The sequence below is a fragment of the Chanodichthys erythropterus genome, chromosome 3, assembly GCF_024489055.1.
Source record: "Chanodichthys erythropterus isolate Z2021 chromosome 3, ASM2448905v1, whole genome shotgun sequence".
NCBI classification, from domain to species: domain Eukaryota; kingdom Metazoa; phylum Chordata; class Actinopteri; order Cypriniformes; family Xenocyprididae; genus Chanodichthys; species Chanodichthys erythropterus.
The window spans coordinates 2,674,693-2,692,769 of NC_090223.1; the positions used below are offsets into that span (position 1 = coordinate 2,674,693).

Here is an 18,077-nt window from a genome sequence, read left to right on the forward strand (position 1 = left end):
AAGAACAGGCGAATCTCAACATAACACCGACTGTTACGTAACAGTCGGGGGCTCCGCCCCCAATATTTGCATATGCCATTGCCAGCTCATATTCAAGCCATTAGAAAGGGCAGAACGTCTGGATGTGCACAGCTGAATCATCAGACTAGGTAAGCAAGCGAGGACAATAGCAAAAATGGCAGATGGAGCAATAATAACTGACATGATCCATGATATCATGATATTTTTAGTGATATTTGTAAATTGTCTTTCTAAATGTTTCGTTAGCATGTTGCTAATGTACTGTTAAATGTGGTTAAAGTTACCATCGTTTCTTACTGTATTCACGGAGACAAGACTGTCGTTATTTTCATTATTAAACACTTGCAGTCTGTATAATTCATAAACAACTTCATTCTTTATAAATCTCTCCAACAGTGTGTAATGTTAGCTTTAGCCACGGAGTACTATCAAACTCATTCAGAATGTAAATGTAAACATCCAAATAAATACTTTACTCACATAATTCGAAGCATGTATACAGCATACATGACGAACATCTTGTAAAGATCCATTTGAGGGTTATATTAGCTGTGTGAACTTTGTAAATGCGCTGTAATATAGTCCAGAGCTCGTGTGGCAGGGAAGACGCGATTTAAGGGGGCGGCGCCGAGTGTAAATCAGTGCATTGTTAATGATGCCCCAAAATAGGCAGTTAAAAAAAATAATTAAAAAAAAAAAAACTATGGGGTATTTTGAGCTGAAACTTCAGACACATTCAGGAGACACCTTAGACTTATATTACATCTTTTAAAAACATGTTCTAGGGGACCTTTAAAGGGGTCATGACATGAGAAATCAAATTTGCTTTGATCTTTTGACATATATAGAGAGTATTATTAGTGAATAAATACATAGATCTGTGTAGGGCTAACACACCCTAGGAAGTAAAATTAGCTCAAATGAAATAATTTATCAGGGAATTATAAAGAGTTGTAAGTTTACGACCGAGCAACTGATTCGTCCAGCGTTCATTTGCTCGAGCCGTAAGCTCTTCTGATTAGCGCAGGTAACTTAAATCAACAGTTTAAGACATTAAATCATAGAAGCACATAATACAAGACACTTTCTTTTAAAAATCTACAGGAGATTTTGTTTATTCTAACACAAACTAATCTAAGACAAACACACGCACATACACACATTCATTCATACGCGTTACAGTAAGACCGGAAGTGAGGGAGAGAGAGTTTTCGGAGAGAGAGAGAGAGAGAGAGAGAAAAAAAAAACTTTCTATCTTCTCTTGCAGTTTGACTATTTAAACTTTGTGACAGACTTTGTTTGTCACACCTCAAAGGAGTCTTGGCCAATCAGATACTGTCCTGTTTCAAAAGGGCTTTCTCTGCCCCCAATAAAACATGGGTGTTACATCCTTGGCCGGCTTCAGCAGAGAGTGTCAATTTAACATAATTTCTATTAAATGGAATACAATACATTTTAAACAGATTTCATTCAAGTCAGGATATAGGAAAGGGGGGAAGAGACAAAATAAAGCATACTTTCATTCATTCAGTCAAGAATTAACACATTTACATGAATTGCTGAGTGTTTTGATGCATAACTATTTGTGAACACATAATGTAAAATGTATGTAGTTAAAAGATGTTTGATAAGTCCATTTACAATTGTTTGGAACAATTTTGATGCAGTTTTAGTTGTATAACAGTCTCTGTTGAGTTTTCTGTGAGGATAGGTCTTTGAGAGAACAAATGGGGCCTGCATTGTTTTCTCTGTTTCTTTGATCTGGGTGATCAAAGAATCGTATCTTCCTGGGTGACCATTTGGTTTGTCACTCCTCCTGCTATCAGGAAGCATGTGTCATAAAATTAATCAGCCTTGATGTACTCTGCAGACGAACTGGAGTCGGAACTTGATTCTGAATTAGGATTATGTTTAAAAGAATCATCTGAATGATTCAATTGTCTGGTTCGTCCACAGTCCCTACATCTGCATGAAACACTTGTTTGTCCTAATGGTCTGGGGGTAGAACTGTTGTTAATCATTTCAGAGGTTTGGGTTCTAATCCGCCCTTAAATAGTTTATTATAATTTTTTCTCATTATTGTGCCCCTATTATGGATTTCTGATCATTGTAGCTTTCATGCAGTGTGTAATGTAGCTGTATGTAAATGTAAACAGTCTGCAAAGTTGTAAAGCTCAAAGTGCATCATAAATAAAGTTATGGACCTTTACCACAGCAGAATAGGTTACTGGAAGTGCTCATCGGTTCTTCTGGTTATGTTTATTTGCTTTAACTGTCACTGTCCCTTCAGCGGGTCACCTATGTTTTCTTCACTATATACAATTAAATCCTAATCTAATCATGACAAACTGCAGTAGTCAACATTTGAAGTGGATCAGAAAAGTTAATCAAAGTTGTCCTAAGATGAAGGTTTTAGGACAACTTTGATGAAAGGTTTAGATCCACTTCAAATGTTGACTACTGTATATATTGTTGGAAAGGTCTAATATTTCTAAATAGATATTTCACCACTGGTTTGTGTTACAAATTATGTAGGAACAGTAATAGATTAATTTAGTGTCTTAGTCAAGAGTTTCTTAGAGACTCTGTCTATGAAATATCACTTTTGTTTAGGCTGTTTAGAAAGAAAATGAGAGATATATTTCCAGGTTTTGACAATTGCAATACAACAGATGAAATAATAAATATACATACCATATAGTATATACTTAACATGGCAATCTTAAAAAATCTCAATCCAATTGTCATTAAATATTTTAGAGAACTGAATTAGAAATTAGTGTATGAAGATCTGGACTTTGTTGTTTAATCAGATTAACTATGGCCCAAATTTTCCTTTTGCTAGTGCCATTCCTACTACTCCTGCTGCTCCTACTACTGCTACTCCTCCTCCCACTGCTGTTAGTGCTGTTTTCCCATAGTCCCACCATTTTTGATTTAAAGCCTCTTGTTCAATCTTTCTCTGGGCTTTTTTAAATATCTCATTAGTATAGTGCTGTCCTCCATTGATCTTCACCATTTTATCAATCTTCTGCAGCAGTTCTGTGACCTGAGAGCGATTAATCATGTCTTCATTATTGAATGAGTGAAATCTGCCACCACACTCATCAACAAGAGCCTTGAGATCATTATTTTCACTGATGTAGTCATCTAATGAAGTCTTCAGATGATCAGCGTGAGTGAACAGAATGATGGTGTGATGAGAAGCTTCTTCTCCAAAGTTTTCCTGAATCCATTTTACTGTTTTCTTCTCTTCTTCTGTGAATTTCACACCCACTCTGATGACCAGCAGAAACACATGAGGGCCAGGAGCAGACATGTAGATGCACTTCTCGATCTATTTCTTCAGCTCTTCTTCACTCATTGATGTGTCATATAATCCTGGAGTGTCGATCACTGAAATCTTCTTTTTATTCTCCACTGTTGTCACACAACTTTGACAGCATCTAGTCATGGACTTAGAGGAAGCACTTGGTTTAAACTCAAAGTTGCCGATGATGGTGTTTCCTGTTGAACTCTTTCCTGATCCAGTTTTACCCAACAGCACAATCCTCTGATCTGCAAAAGAGAGAGGAGTTTAAAACGTTATTTACACTTGTGATAATAATTCAGCACTTTGTCTTTGCTCAATAGAGGGCCTCAAGATGACTTAAAATAAGACAGAACAAGTATAAAATAAGTTAACTAACATTATTTTAATTTACCCCCTTTTAACAACGTTTTTTTTCCCCTTCAAATAACCTGGGTTCCCACTGTTTTGAAAAACCTGGATATACTGTATGAGGTCAGCTAATTTTTAAAAGTGTGATTTCTAGAAAAGTTCTAAAATATTCTTTCCCTCCATATTATGTTTTTTGTTTGTCTCCACTTCATGCAACCAAGACATAGATTATCACATACATATAATTTACCTTTTTTACATGTAAATCTCTCAGAATTAAAAGAAATGAAACCACAAATGGCTAAAAATTTACCTAATTTTAAATGCAAACTTTCTTTAGCAATCGCCCGTATCAGTCCTTCCATCTCTTTCAGATCTTCTTGGTCTGCAGCATCCTTTTCTCCAGGATTCAGTTTAAGTCTATTGCTGTAGTTTTGTCCTCCATTGTTCTTCATCATTTCATCAATCCTCTTTAAGAGCATCGTGATCTGGTAGGGATCACATTCATTTTTGCTGTTTATCACAAGATATCTTCCCTCAAAGTAGTTCAGCAGCTCTTTATATTTTTCACTCTCAGTGATTTGAATCCATGTGCTTTTGGATATTTTTTCTCGACCAATAAACAGCACCATAGTGAACCTCATAGCTTGAGCTCCAAAGTTCTCCTGGATTTGCTCCACAACGTTCCTCTGCTCCTCTATGAAATTCTCCAGGTTGATGATGAGCAGGAAGACGTGAGGACCAGGATCAGAGAGATCCAGACTCTTTATCATCTGCTTCTTCTGCTCTTCATCAGTCAGGTGAGTGCTGAAGAATCCTGGAGTGTCGATGATGGAGATGTTTCTGTCTTCTACTCTTCCTCTCTGTCTCTCACTTTCTATCGTTCTGCTCTCCTTAAAAGCCTCTTGACCCAGTATTGCATTTGCTATTGGACTCTTTCCAGCACCAGAGACTCCCAGCAGCACAATCCTCAGATCGTTTAAATCATGTTGTTCATCAGGCTCTGTGAAAGAGAACGCCACTTTAATTAGCTGTGTTTCAAAGATGACATTTTATTAAGCATGAGCAGACAACAGCCTCTATTTATGCTTTAAATGAGTAAGTTTGCTTTCATCTAAATTATATAATTACCTTAAATCACACAGTCATTTTATACTGAATTACAATGCTCTAGTCTGTTTTCATACAAGTATACTTGTATGTAAATATAAATATATAAATATATATATTTTTTTATTAAATTTGATATTTTTATTAATAATATATTAATCTTAAAAAATCTCAATCCAATTGTCATTAAATATTTTAGAGAACTGAATTAGAAATTAGTGTATGAAGATCTGGACTTTGTTGTTTAATCAGATTAACTATGGCCCAAATTTTCCTTTTGCTAGTGCCATTCCTACTACTCCTGCTGCTCCTACTACTGCTACTCCTCCTCCCACTGCTGTTAGTGCTGTTTTCCCATAGTCCCACCATTTTTGATTTAAAGCCTCTTGTTCAATCTTTCTCTGGGCTTTTTTAAATATCTCATTAGTATAGTGCTGTCCTCCATTGATCTTCACCATTTTATCAATCTTCTGCAGCAGTTCTGTGACCTGAGAGCGATTAATCATGTCTTCATTATTGAATGAGTGAAATCTGCCACCACACTCATCAACAAGAGCCTTGAGATCATTATTTTCACTGATGTAGTCATCTAATGAAGTCTTCAGATGATCAGCGTGAGTGAACAGAATGATGGTGTGATGAGAAGCTTCTTCTCCAAAGTTTTCCTGAATCCATTTTACTGTTTTCTTCTCTTCTTCTGTGAATTTCACACCCACTCTGATGACCAGCAGAAACACATGAGGGCCAGGAGCAGACATGAAGATGCACTTCTTGATCTCTTTCTTCAGCTCTTCTTCACTCATTGATTAACTCATTGAAAAATATATATTTTTTTTATTAAATTTGATATTTTTATTAATAATATATTATTAATAAATATATCAAATTTAATAAAAAATCTTTCAAATAGAGACGTACAATATTTAATTACTTCCAGGAACAGCAGGGAAACACTAGTGTACTAACATAAGTGTATTTGTCCTATATAGAGGTGATGTAATGAGTCTTCTGCTAGACCTTCATCATTCCAGTGAAAATTTAAATAAATAAACAGGTAAAACAAACAGTAGAGGTAAAAAGTAATATAATGTATGAGATAAGCCGTTGCCAAACAAAATTCACACATATACATTCTAGTAATCTACCCAACTATGTGTTAGGAAGGGATGGGGATTATAGAAGTTTTTTCTTCAGGCTGCCAGCGATCAGCACAGTATGGCTTACAAAACTCTGCAATCATGAGTTCAGTGAAAGACAGGTAATTATATTAGGCTGTACTGACACTAGGCACGGTTGCCTTGAACTGAGATGGAGCGTGATTGTCCCCCCTCCCCACTCCCCCGCTGGCCTGCACTCACACTGCACTTAACGTTCTGGGCCGAAGCACGCTTACATCATGTATGATGCAACATTTTGAATGGAAGAAAAAAGGAAGAAAAGCACTTTCGCTAAGATACTGCCTAATAGATTTATTATTTTTGCCGCACAGTGATTTTCACTTGCACGTATCAGAGGATTATTACAGCAGCTGACGTTAATGGCAGAATTTGCAGCTTTACTCGCAAACTACAATTCCTGAACATCAATAAGGTGAGAAGCAGACCCGTTATAAACCCAATTGACCCTTCGCCGGGAGTTTGATTGACAAGCGATATAACTGTCGATGACGCACTGGAGCCCCGAGCATGGCCCCGCCCCTAACGCTATATAACTGTCGATGACGCACTGGAGCCCCGAGCATGGCCCCGCCCCTAACGCTATATAACTGTTGATGACGCACTGGAGCCCCGAGCATGGCCCCGCCCCTAACGCTATATAACTGTCGATGACGCACTGGAGCCCCGAGCATGGCCCCGCCCCTAACGCTATATAACTGTCGATGACGCACTGGAGCCCCGAGCATGGCCCTGCCCCTAACGCTATATAACTGTCGATGACGCACTGGAGCCCCGAGCATGGCCCTGCCCCTAACGCTACATAACTGTCGATGACGCACTGGAGCCCCGAGCATGGCCCCGCCCCTAACGCTATATAACTGTCGATGACGCACTGGAGCCCCGAGCATGGCCCCGCCCCTAACGCTATATAACTGTTGATGACGCACTGGAGCCCCCGAGCATGGCCCCGCCCCTAACGCTATATAACTGTTGATGACGCACTGGAGCCCCCGAGCATGGCCCCGCCCCTAACGCTATATAACTGTCGATGACGCACTGGAGCCCCGAGCATGGCCCCGCCCCTAACGCTATATAACTGTCGATGACGCACTGGAGCCCCGAGCATGGCCCCGCCCCTAACGCTATATAACTGTCGATGACGCACTGGAGCCCCGAGCATGGCCCCGCCCCTAACGCTATATAACTGTCGATGACGCACTGGAGCCCCGAGCATGGCCCCGCCCCTAACGCTATATAACTGTCGATGACGCACTGGAGCCCCGAGCATGGCCCCGCCCCTAACGCTATATAACTGTCGATGATGCACTGGAGCCCCGAGCATGGCCCCGCCCCTAACGCTATATAACTGTCGATGACGCACTGGAGCCCCGAGCATGGCCCCGCCCCTAACGCTATATAACTGTTGATGACGCACTGGAGCCCCCGAGCATGGCCCCGCCCCTAACGCTATATAACTGTCGATGACGCACTGGAGCCCCGAGCATGGCCCCGCCCCTAACGCTATATAACTGTATATGACGCACTGGAGCCCCCGAGCATGGCCCCGCCCCTAACGCTATATAACTGTCGATGACGCACTGGAGCCCCCGAGCATGGCCCCGCCCCTAACGCTATATAACTGTTGATGACGCACTGGAGCCCCGAGCATGGCCCCGCCCCTAACGCTATATAACTGTTGATGACGCACTGGAGCCCCGAGCATGGCCCCGCCCCTAACGCTATATAACTGTTGATGACGCACTGGAGCCCCCGAGCATGGCCCCGCCCCTAACGCTATATAACTGTCGATGACGCACTGGAGCCCCGAGCATGGCCCCGCCCCTAACGCTATATAACTGTTGATGACGCACTGGAGCCCCCGAGCATGGCCCCGCCCCTAACGCTATATAACTGTTGATGACGCACTGGAGCCCCCGAGCATGGCCCCGCCCCTAACGCTATATAACTGTCGATGACGCACTGGAGCCCCGAGCATGGCCCCGCCCCTAACGCTATATAACTGTCGATGACGCACTGGAGCCCCGAGCATGGCCCCGCCCCTAACGCTATATAACTGTCGATGACGCACTGGAGCCCCGAGCATGGCCCCGCCCCTAACGCTATATAACTGTCGATGACGCACTGGAGCCCCGAGCATGGCCCCGCCCCTAACGCTATATAACTGTTGATGACGCACTGGAGCCCCGAGCATGGCCCCGCCCCTAACGCTATATAACTGTCGATGACGCACTGGAGCCCCCGAGCATGGCCCCGCCCCTAACCCTCTTTAACTGTTGATGACGCACTGGAGCCCCGAGCATGGCCCCGCCCCTAACGCTATATAACTGTTGATGACGCACTGGAGCCCCGAGCATGGCCCCGCCCCTAACGCTATATAACTGTTGATGACGCACTGGAGCCCCGAGCATGGCCCCGCCCCTAACGCTATATAACTGTTGATGACGCACTGGAGCCCCCGAGCATGGCCCCGCCCCTAACGCTATATAACTGTTGATGACGCACTGGAGCCCCCGAGCATGGCCCCGCCCCTAACGCTATATAACTGTCGATGACGCACTGGAGCCCCGAGCATGGCCCCGCCCCTAACGCTATATAACTGTTGATGACGCACTGGAGCCCCCGAGCATGGCCCCGCCCCTAACGCTATATAACTGTCGATGACGCACTGGAGCCCCCGAGCATGGCCCTGCCCCTAACGCTACATAACTGTTGATGACGCACTGGAGCCCCCGAGCATGGCCCCGCCCCTAACGCTATATAACTGTTGATGACGCACTGGAGCCCCGAGCATGGCCCCGCCCCTAACGCTATATAACTGTCGATGACGCACTGGAGCCCCGAGCATGGCCCCGCCCCTAACGCTATATAACTGTTGATGACGCACTGGAGCCCCCGAGCATGGCCCCGCCCCTAACGCTATATAACTGTTGATGACGCACTGGAGCCCCCGAGCATGGCCCCGCCCCTAACGCTATATAACTGTTGATGACGCACTGGAGCCCCCGAGCATGGCCCCGCCCCTAACGCTATATAACTGTTGATGACGCACTGGAGCCCCCGAGCATGGCCCCGCCCCTAACGCTATATAACTGTTGATGACGCACTGGAGCCCCGAGCATGGCCCCGCCCCTAACGCTATATAACTGTCGATGACGCACTGGAGCCCTGAGCATGGCCCCGCCCCTAACGCTATATAACTGTTGATGACGCACTGGAGCCCCGAGCATGGCCCCGCCCCTAACGCTATATAACTGTTGATGACGCACTGGAGCCCTGAGCATGGCCCCGCCCCTAACGCTATATAACTGTTGATGACGCACTGGTGCCCTGAGCATGGCCCCGCCCCTAACGCTATATAACTGTTGATGACGCACTGGAGCCCCGAGCATGGCCCCGCCCCTAACGCTATATAACTGTCGATGACGCACTGGAGCCCCGAGCATGGCCCCGCCCCTAACGCTATATAACTGTCGATGACGCACTGGAGCCCAGAGCATGGCCCCGCCCCTAACGCTATATAACTGTTGATGACGCACTGGAGCCCCGAGCATGGCCCCGCCCCTAACGCTATATAACTGTCGATGACGCACTGGAGCCCCGAGCATGGCCCCGCCCCTAACGCTATATAACTGTTGATGACGCACTGGAGCCCTGAGCATGGCCCCGCCCCTAACGCTATATAACTGTTGATGACGCACTGGAGCCCCGAGCATGGCCCCGGCCCTAACGCTATATAACTGTCGATGACGCACTGGAGCCCTGAGCATGGCCCCGCCCCTAACGCTCAATCTTCAATCAGGGTGACAAAACTTCAGAGCCAGAGGCTTTTGATCTTGTGACATACTAAATGTTAGCACATTTTACAGTTCCATTTATTTTTATATGGCACAATATAAATATACTGCCCTGAAAAAATCCAATTTTTTATCAATTTTTATCATATCAATGTTTTTTTTTTCATGTTTTTTCATGAAACATTAAACCATTAAATCAAGCAAAATTTAAAAAAAAAAAAACTAATTGATGTAAAAATTTACACAAGATTGTTGAAAATTATTCTGATAAAAGTGTTTTCCAAAATTATGACACTCCTGCACATTCTTTACTTTCCTTCCTTTTTTGTTTTTAATTCTTTTTGAAATTTCTCTCTGTTTTGCCTCCACTGCTGCTTAAACAAGTGGATCCCACGATTGTGTAGTTTAATAACAGTTTGCACATTTTTAATTTAGAGCGAACTCTGTCCACAGGACAGCACAATGAGTGACTCAAACAGCTCAGTTCACTGCAGAAAAACTGACACAAACCGAAAAAATAACTTCCAATTCCCAAAAAGACTGTCATCACCGCAATGTCACAGAAATAAACTATTTAACCAATTTCCATGGAAGTCAAATTTAATTATAAACTGGCACCATTCCTGACACAAATGAAAGATTAACACAGAATCAAGGCTCCAAATTGTGACTAATCTTAAAAAATATAACACACTTTTCTGTCAGATGGACTTACTTTTGAGCTGATCATCATCTGAATCTTCACCCACTGCAAAACAAGTAAAACACACTGTAAGTGAATCTGCTGAACACTATGGCTTGCCTTGCACTGCTACATGATATTGAATTTCATCACATATTCACTATGAATACAGAAACATCAACAACCCTAATGTTGAGGACACAAATCAACCATGTGCATTTCATTCACTACATTTAACTTCTGCTCGAGCATAATCCTGTAGTAGTGTCCTCAAATAATACTAGACAAACAAACAAACAAACATTTCTCACGGGAGAACAGAAAAACCAAACTGACGACCTGCTCATTTAATAGCATAAAACATAGGTAAACTAAAGTAACTGATGAATGTTTCACAGTAAGAGTCAGATCATGTATTGGACTTACTGCTGGGGCGTTGAAAATCTGGACTCCTTCTGCCTTCTGCAACACACACACACACACAAAATAAACAAGCTTTACAATATTTCACTGACGGATGAAAATAGAGTTATTTAGTGCTGATTTTACAGATTTTATATGAATGTTTGAAAGGAAATGAGCGACCTGATTGTCAGAATCATAATGAATATTTCAGATGTGAGGCCTAATTCAGATTTCATCTTTTTAATTAAAAGCCTGATATTTTTCTGTGTTGTTTTTTGAGACTTTTTTAAGTTACAGCGATATAACAAAAACACAGTAGGCCTACTTCCGCATCAAAAAATATTAATGTGTACATGTGTATTTGTCCTTGGTACTCTCAGTTTATAAACGCCCCTTGAAATTAATAATTCATTAATAAATCATTCCTTAAGTAGGAAGAGATTTGATTATGATATATCATACAAACGTTTAACATGTTAATATACATAATTTGTTGTTAATAAAACTTTACCTGTACTCTTCGCCATTTTCTGTTCACCACCAACAAAACCGAAAGTATAAAAGTGAGTCACGTGATGATGAAACGAGCGCGAAACGAGCCTGCGCCCCCCAGTGGAAGCTATAAATTATTTACAGATTTATGATTCCCTCAGCAGACAAATCTCAAAGTGCTAACAAAATAGAAAATTAAAAACAATATTAATGAACATAGTTATGACATGGTTATTTATTTCTTAATCAAATTGCAGTTTTGTTTTTTCATTTGCTTTGGTAGTATTTTCACAAGTAATAATAATAAACCAACAAGCATAATCTCAGTCTTTTCACTGTTAAGACAACTAAAATTGTGCCTGTCACTCCCTCTTTCATCCTAGAAATGCATTCAGAAAGAAAGAAAATCATCAGGCACAGTTTCATTAGGATTAAAATGAATGTAGATCTGAGGATCATCTGCATAAGAATGAAATTTTAGACCAAGTGATCTCAAAAGCCAAGAGGGAAAACATTAAAAAGCAGAGGGCCCAATGTAAGGTGTACATTTTCAAAACTGATCACACTTCTAACTCAGCTAGTCATTCTTTCAAAACCTGATCTCATGCTTTCATTACAGTTATACACATTTCAGTCCACATAATCAGTGTTTCAAACTCAAGATCATTGTGATAAAGTAATGAGAACATTTGGTGCAGAAACACAACAGTAGTCTTTTCATTTTAGTACTATTAACAATCAGTTCATTTCACATTTTTTTGTATAGCTCTTTTCACAATACATATGGTTTCAAAGCAGCTTTATAGGGAGTCCATGTCAATTACATTACAATTTAGAGTGATGTATTATCAAAGTTGACTGTGTTCAAATATTGTAATTTCAGAAATGTACACACCTCTAAAAGAGTTAACATCGACCGTGGAGTACGTCAACAAGGTTGTCCAATTCCCCCTTTTTATTTTTGTTGGCAGTTGAATTATTATCCATTGGTATTGTTAATAATGAACAAATTCAAATTTTTGGTAAAGAAATTAAAATATCAAAACTGGCAGATGACAACTTTATTTGTAAAGAGCTTATCTCTTATTCCCAATGCTATCTCCTTCATAAGTATTTTCTCCAAGGCTTCTAGTTTAACTTTAATTTATCCAATTTATCCAAATGTGAAATCCTCAAAACATGAATGAACAGAAGATACCCTGAGCACATTATTAGGGCAAATCTGTCTTTTGATGATTTGATGTTACCTGGCTTAAAAACTTTAGCATTAGCTGATTTGTGTCAATGTGTTGTCAGGCTTATACTAGCATTCAGGGCCGGATTGGGACTCATTTTCAGCCCTGGAGTTTCATGCCTTAGACCGGCCCACTTTAATTCACGACTGACTATATTAAAATAATGTAATTAAAACCTCAGTATATAAGTCTGCAATAGTGCACTGTTCTCTACAGCCTTGTAAATAATTGTATTTTTCAAAAATATCTTTAAATACCCATGATAGTACAAATGATAGTACAAAAAAATGCTAAAATTTGATATAGAGTTATTTTTATAGTTATAATAATGATTTTATAATGTGAACCATTGATTCATTCTCTAGCCATCTAGTGGCTGTAGTTAAAAAATCATGTTATTTTAATTTTAATTTAATTACGTGTTTGCTTTGCAGTAGATGGCAGCAATCGTCCACTAAACCCAGGCACATTTTTCATGTCTATCACTATGAATGAAATTTATAAATGTAGATCTTTATTAAAGTGAATTTAACATAAAATTTTGCTATTTTATATAAATGTATATACTTAAATTATTACAAATTGTGGCAAATAACACAAAATATAAATCCTACAAAATTGCACAACTTTACAATAAAATATTAAAGTAGGCTATTACATTTGTTTAAAAAAAAGTTACAAAAAATGTTACAAAATCACATTTTACTCTCTGGTTAAGCTAGTTGAACAGAAAAATGAATATTGTTGGCCAATGTGTAATAGCATAGCAAGCAACATAACATAAGTGATAGGCCATATTTTATTATTTGCCTACTATTATTGCAATATGAGAAATAGCCGCATGCCTTTATCTTTTGCATGTTTTCCCCTCTTCCTTTATATTTATTTACGTTACCTAAATCGGCCTCCGGTGGCTTAGACCTTTTGCCTTACCATAATTTAGCGTTGATTTAGAACTTGTCCCGCTGTCCCTACAGACGTCACCTCATCCCTTCTTCTCGTATACTTTTGAGCGAGTTGTCTTCTCCGAGCGCACACTCCGAGTCCCTCCCGACAAGGTTAATTTACCCCCAGAGTGACATGATATCATTGATGTTGCGTGCAAATAATAATAATAATAATAATAATAATAATAATAATAATACATTTTATTTAGAGGCGCCTTTCAAAACACTCAAGGACACCGTACAGTAAAAAGGTAGTTATAAAACAAATGAGCGGTAAAAACCCGATTGCGCATTTGTTTGTTTGTTTTATCTTGCGCTGGTACCCCGTGCCGCCCTGGGCCGTCCAGGCCTAAATCCGTCACTGAATGGATTTTAGGAAAAAGTTAGGCTACTCAGCTTAGTACATTTGGCCATGTCCACAGAGTCTAGAGAGCATCCATATTTCAACCCAGTGCCATGACAACACCGGCCCTCGCGGCCAAATAAACAGACCGGCCCACCGGGAATTCTCCCGGTGCTCCCAAATAGCCAATCCGGGCCTGCTAGAAAGACAACACGCGTGCACACTCACACACACACACTGAGGTTCAGTAAGGTAAAAATGGAAACCTGTCTTTGAAAGTCTCATTTAAACCTGAAAACAACAAGCTTTTAGGATTTTGAAAAGTTTAAATATAGACTACATGAAAATTTGGAAGGCCAAAGTATGGACTCTGATTTGGACAAAGGACACTTCTGTAGTGAAGTATTAAGCTGCATGTCATTTGGAGAGTGACCACTAGAGGGCAACAAAGAGCTTTCCTCTCAGAGTTAGCAGAGTGTTGTCTTGTGCTCCTTGATTAGCATCTGTAAAATAAAGACACATAAATTACATCCTTCTGACTCCGTATTCTGCTGCCTTACAGTATATTGCACTTCAAGTATGTTTTTATATTTTTTACATAATATTTTTTTTCTGATATTTGCATTAACATATCTCGATAAATGTTATCACACCAGCTATCAATATACTTAGGCCCAATCCCAATTCTACCCCTTACCCCTTCCCCTTTGTTTCGCGCGTTCACGTGAAGGGGTAGGGGTGTCCCAATTCTCATTTGGTTGGAGAGGAAGGGGTAGGGGGAAGGGCCAGGTAGCCCTTCAAACGAAGATTTTTCGGGACCACACTTCAGACGAAGGGGTATGATAAATTTCCAACATGGCCGACCAAGCGAGCAGAGAGACCCATAAATATAATATTTTTAAACGGTAAACAGTATTTTAGTAATAAATAATCACTTGTTTTATGTTGCCTTTAATCTTGTGTTCATGTATACGGTTATGTTCTCCGAAAAAAGATTTGTTAAAATCGCTATGAAAACAGTTCGCTAATGTTTTTTACTACAAAAAGTGCATTCAGTTTGCGTGCTTATTCATCAGTATTGTATGTTCTGTATCAACCAGGGACTCCTGAGGAAACACGCAGGCTCGTCTCCTTTGTCTTATGCGAAGAACTGAAGACAAATGCAAAAAAATAGCTGTCGCCCAAGCAACAGAGATCACTACAGCTATCGATGGCATCTTAAAAGGCCAATTCACACCGCACCAACAAACAATTTTTTTAGCGCGACCCTTTTTATTAACGAGACCCATAAGCATATACAACCATGTAGCTAAACAAGCCAAAACAAATTATTAAAAACGAAACTGAAGGTAAACCTGCGTTGCTCTCATAGTGGTTAACGTTACCTCTCTCTTTTGGTGAAGTGGAGCAGCTGCTCTTGCTGAATGGCACGGATTGCACTATGGACTATTGTACCTTTTGTATATTTTATTTTTTTTTAACAGTATTTTATTTTTTATAATGAACAAGCTGCGATGTCACGTTTCCACTGCTTTGTTGTGTGTGCGTGAGGCGCAGGCGCGATCAAACAGCTGTCTTTGCAGGGGACTTGCCTCATCGTCATGGCAACGGTTCGTGGCCAGGTCAGATTACGTCAGAGTTTGTTGCCGTCTGTTGGAAAACTGTTCACACCGCGCAGACATTCCACGACCCGACAAACACCGATTAAACATGTTCAGTCGGGTGAAAACCGACTCCGACCAACGGCAACAGACGCCAACAGGGGTATCACACCGATCCAACAAACTCCAACAGACGAGTTTGTTGGCTGTTGTCGGTGCGGTGTGAATTGGCCTTTAGAAGTGTGTGATAAACATTGGCGCATCTCCTGTGACGTAGGCGCTAGCGACGACTTATGATGACGTGTAACGGTGTAGTAGTGGTGTCCCATTTCTTAGGGGAATATTTTCACCCCTACGCCTTGACACTCTGTTTCAAGGGGCAAGGGGAAGGGGAAGGGGTATAAAATAGAATTGGGATTGGGCCTTAAAGTGTAAGCAATCTTACAGCTACCATCTCAAAACTTCCACTGTGATGAACAGACAGAGACAGACAGTCTAGTTAAAACACAACACCAGTGTTTGCTGAAATCCATCTGCCAGTAGTAACATTGTGTGTTTGATATATTTCCAGTAGCTTAAGTTATCAAAGACTGTTTGTCACTTTGTAGGACTGACTGTAGGAGAAATAATGACCGTCAGTTTGGCCCAAAGTGGTCCTGCTCTATATTTCCTGAAGCTTTGGTGCTACAAGCTCCTGCAGCATGTCTGTAAAGTTTGAACAACTGAATAAAAATGATCTGGGAGATGGATAATATCAGGACTTTATAGCTTGGTGGTGAAGTGGACTTCAGTCCATCAAGATCATCCTTTTAGCACAACCATACCGAACATAAGAGACGGCTGTGTGTTATAAGAGAACGTGTTCATGCTAATATAGGGTCAAAACATCCAAGCAAAGCTAATGCAACATCTGAACTGATATCTTCTCCACAAACCTTCCAGTACCTCTGAAAAATATTCTTACAAAACCCTCGGGGCAAAACCAAAAAAAATACTATGTAAGTCAATGGTGCCCCAGATCTGTTCAGTTTCCCGTGATCTTCATAATATCTTCCTTTGTGTTCAACAGAACAAAGAAATGTGTTCAGGTTTGAAACACATGAGTAAATGATGACAGGAGTTTCATTTTTGAAAATGAAGTGAACCATTGCTTTAAATAGCTTTAACATTAAATGTAAGAATTGTCATGTAAATACCTGCCAGGAGACAAGAGGTCAATTGAATATACTTTATAAAATTAGGCTTTAATAGGGATGTTTGTTTTCAATGTTTATCTACTTTTTTCAGCAGGCAGATGCAGACTTTGTCATTTCCAGGCAGAGTTCAGTGAGACGGGCTCATATAGAGAACATGATCAATCATCTACAAGACCTTCAGGAACTGGAGCAAAGAGCACTACATTTTAATGATTTGAGTCAATTATTCAGTACATTAAGAGAAACGTGGTGCAACATTTGTATATCATCTTAAGAGTGAATGTATAGTTCCCCCAAAATGAACAGACAGAGCACAATAATTCTGACATTTTGCTAAATATTTGTTGTTGGTGGTGGACATAAAAGTGCCATGTGCAGAATTTCAAGTGTATTTATGATAGCGGTATCATGTAAAGTAACTATTATAGGGTAATCAAAATAGCCTAATAATTATTAGTCTGTGCTTTTGTTTTTATTTATTTTCATTATATTGTTTTTAGGTTGTAATTTTACAATGTTAGAATGTAATGTGATTTAACCCCTTTTATGTACGTAATGTATAGCACAGACTACACAGCCTTCAATTTGAAGATGGTTTAGACAATATCGGGCAGGATGTGAAATAATTTTAATTAAAAACATGTTTTTGTTTTTTATTATTCAAATAGAAAAATGTAGAAAATAGTGAGATTATACTGTACATCACCATTCAGCCCAAAAATACAGAGATATGTTTTTTTTTTTCATCATCCAGCCCTACCTTATGGCATGCTTTAAATGAAGATTTTCCATGTTTTAGTAATTAATCATTATTATATCACTTGTCAAATGGTTATTTGTGTGTTAAACTCTCACTGCTGAGGTTTGGAAACCTCTGATGAATGTGAGAACTCAGTTTAACCACACAGAGAAACGATCACCTCTGATCCAGTTTAGACTGATGATGGCTGTGAATCTGGACACTCATTGTGCTGTAGTGTTATATACATTTAGGGTGTAATTGCATATTGAAAAATAATATGTATATATTTTTTTTCATCATGTAAATTAAATGTTTTTACATTAAATACATCGTTCTAAAGCTACATGACATAAAGTACCTTTTACAACTATATACAACCGAACTTAGATTTAACATCAGAAAAATAGCATAACATTTTAAATCATCAGTATATAAAACAGAACAAAACATTTGTGTACACTTTAATTCGGCTGAGAAGGGAGACGCTGGTGAAGTGTATTATATAAATATATAAAAATAGAATCAGAAATATTTGAACATACAAAACAGATCTATGGTCCATTCAAATTTTGTCTTGGTCATCATAGCTTTAAAATTATTGCCTGTTACAAATAGTCATGCTCAGCAGGTATATTTTAAGAAAAATAAGTAAAAGTTTTAAGTGAAAGTT

At 40.2% G+C, this 18,077-nt stretch overlaps 1 protein-coding gene and 1 pseudogene across 1 annotated transcript; both read right to left on the reverse strand.

The window, feature by feature from the left end:
* Positions 1-1,175: 1,175 nt before the first annotated feature.
* Positions 1,176-11,401, reverse strand: LOC137015424 (GTPase IMAP family member 8-like; annotated as a pseudogene).
* LOC137016169 (GTPase IMAP family member 2-like) lies at positions 4,823-5,607 on the reverse strand. Its single transcript, XM_067380768.1, has one exon. The coding sequence runs from the start codon at positions 5,593-5,595 to the stop codon at positions 5,050-5,052; it is 546 nt and encodes a 181-aa protein (XP_067236869.1). The 5' UTR covers positions 5,596-5,607; the 3' UTR covers positions 4,823-5,049.
* Positions 11,402-18,077: the final 6,676 nt, after the last annotated feature.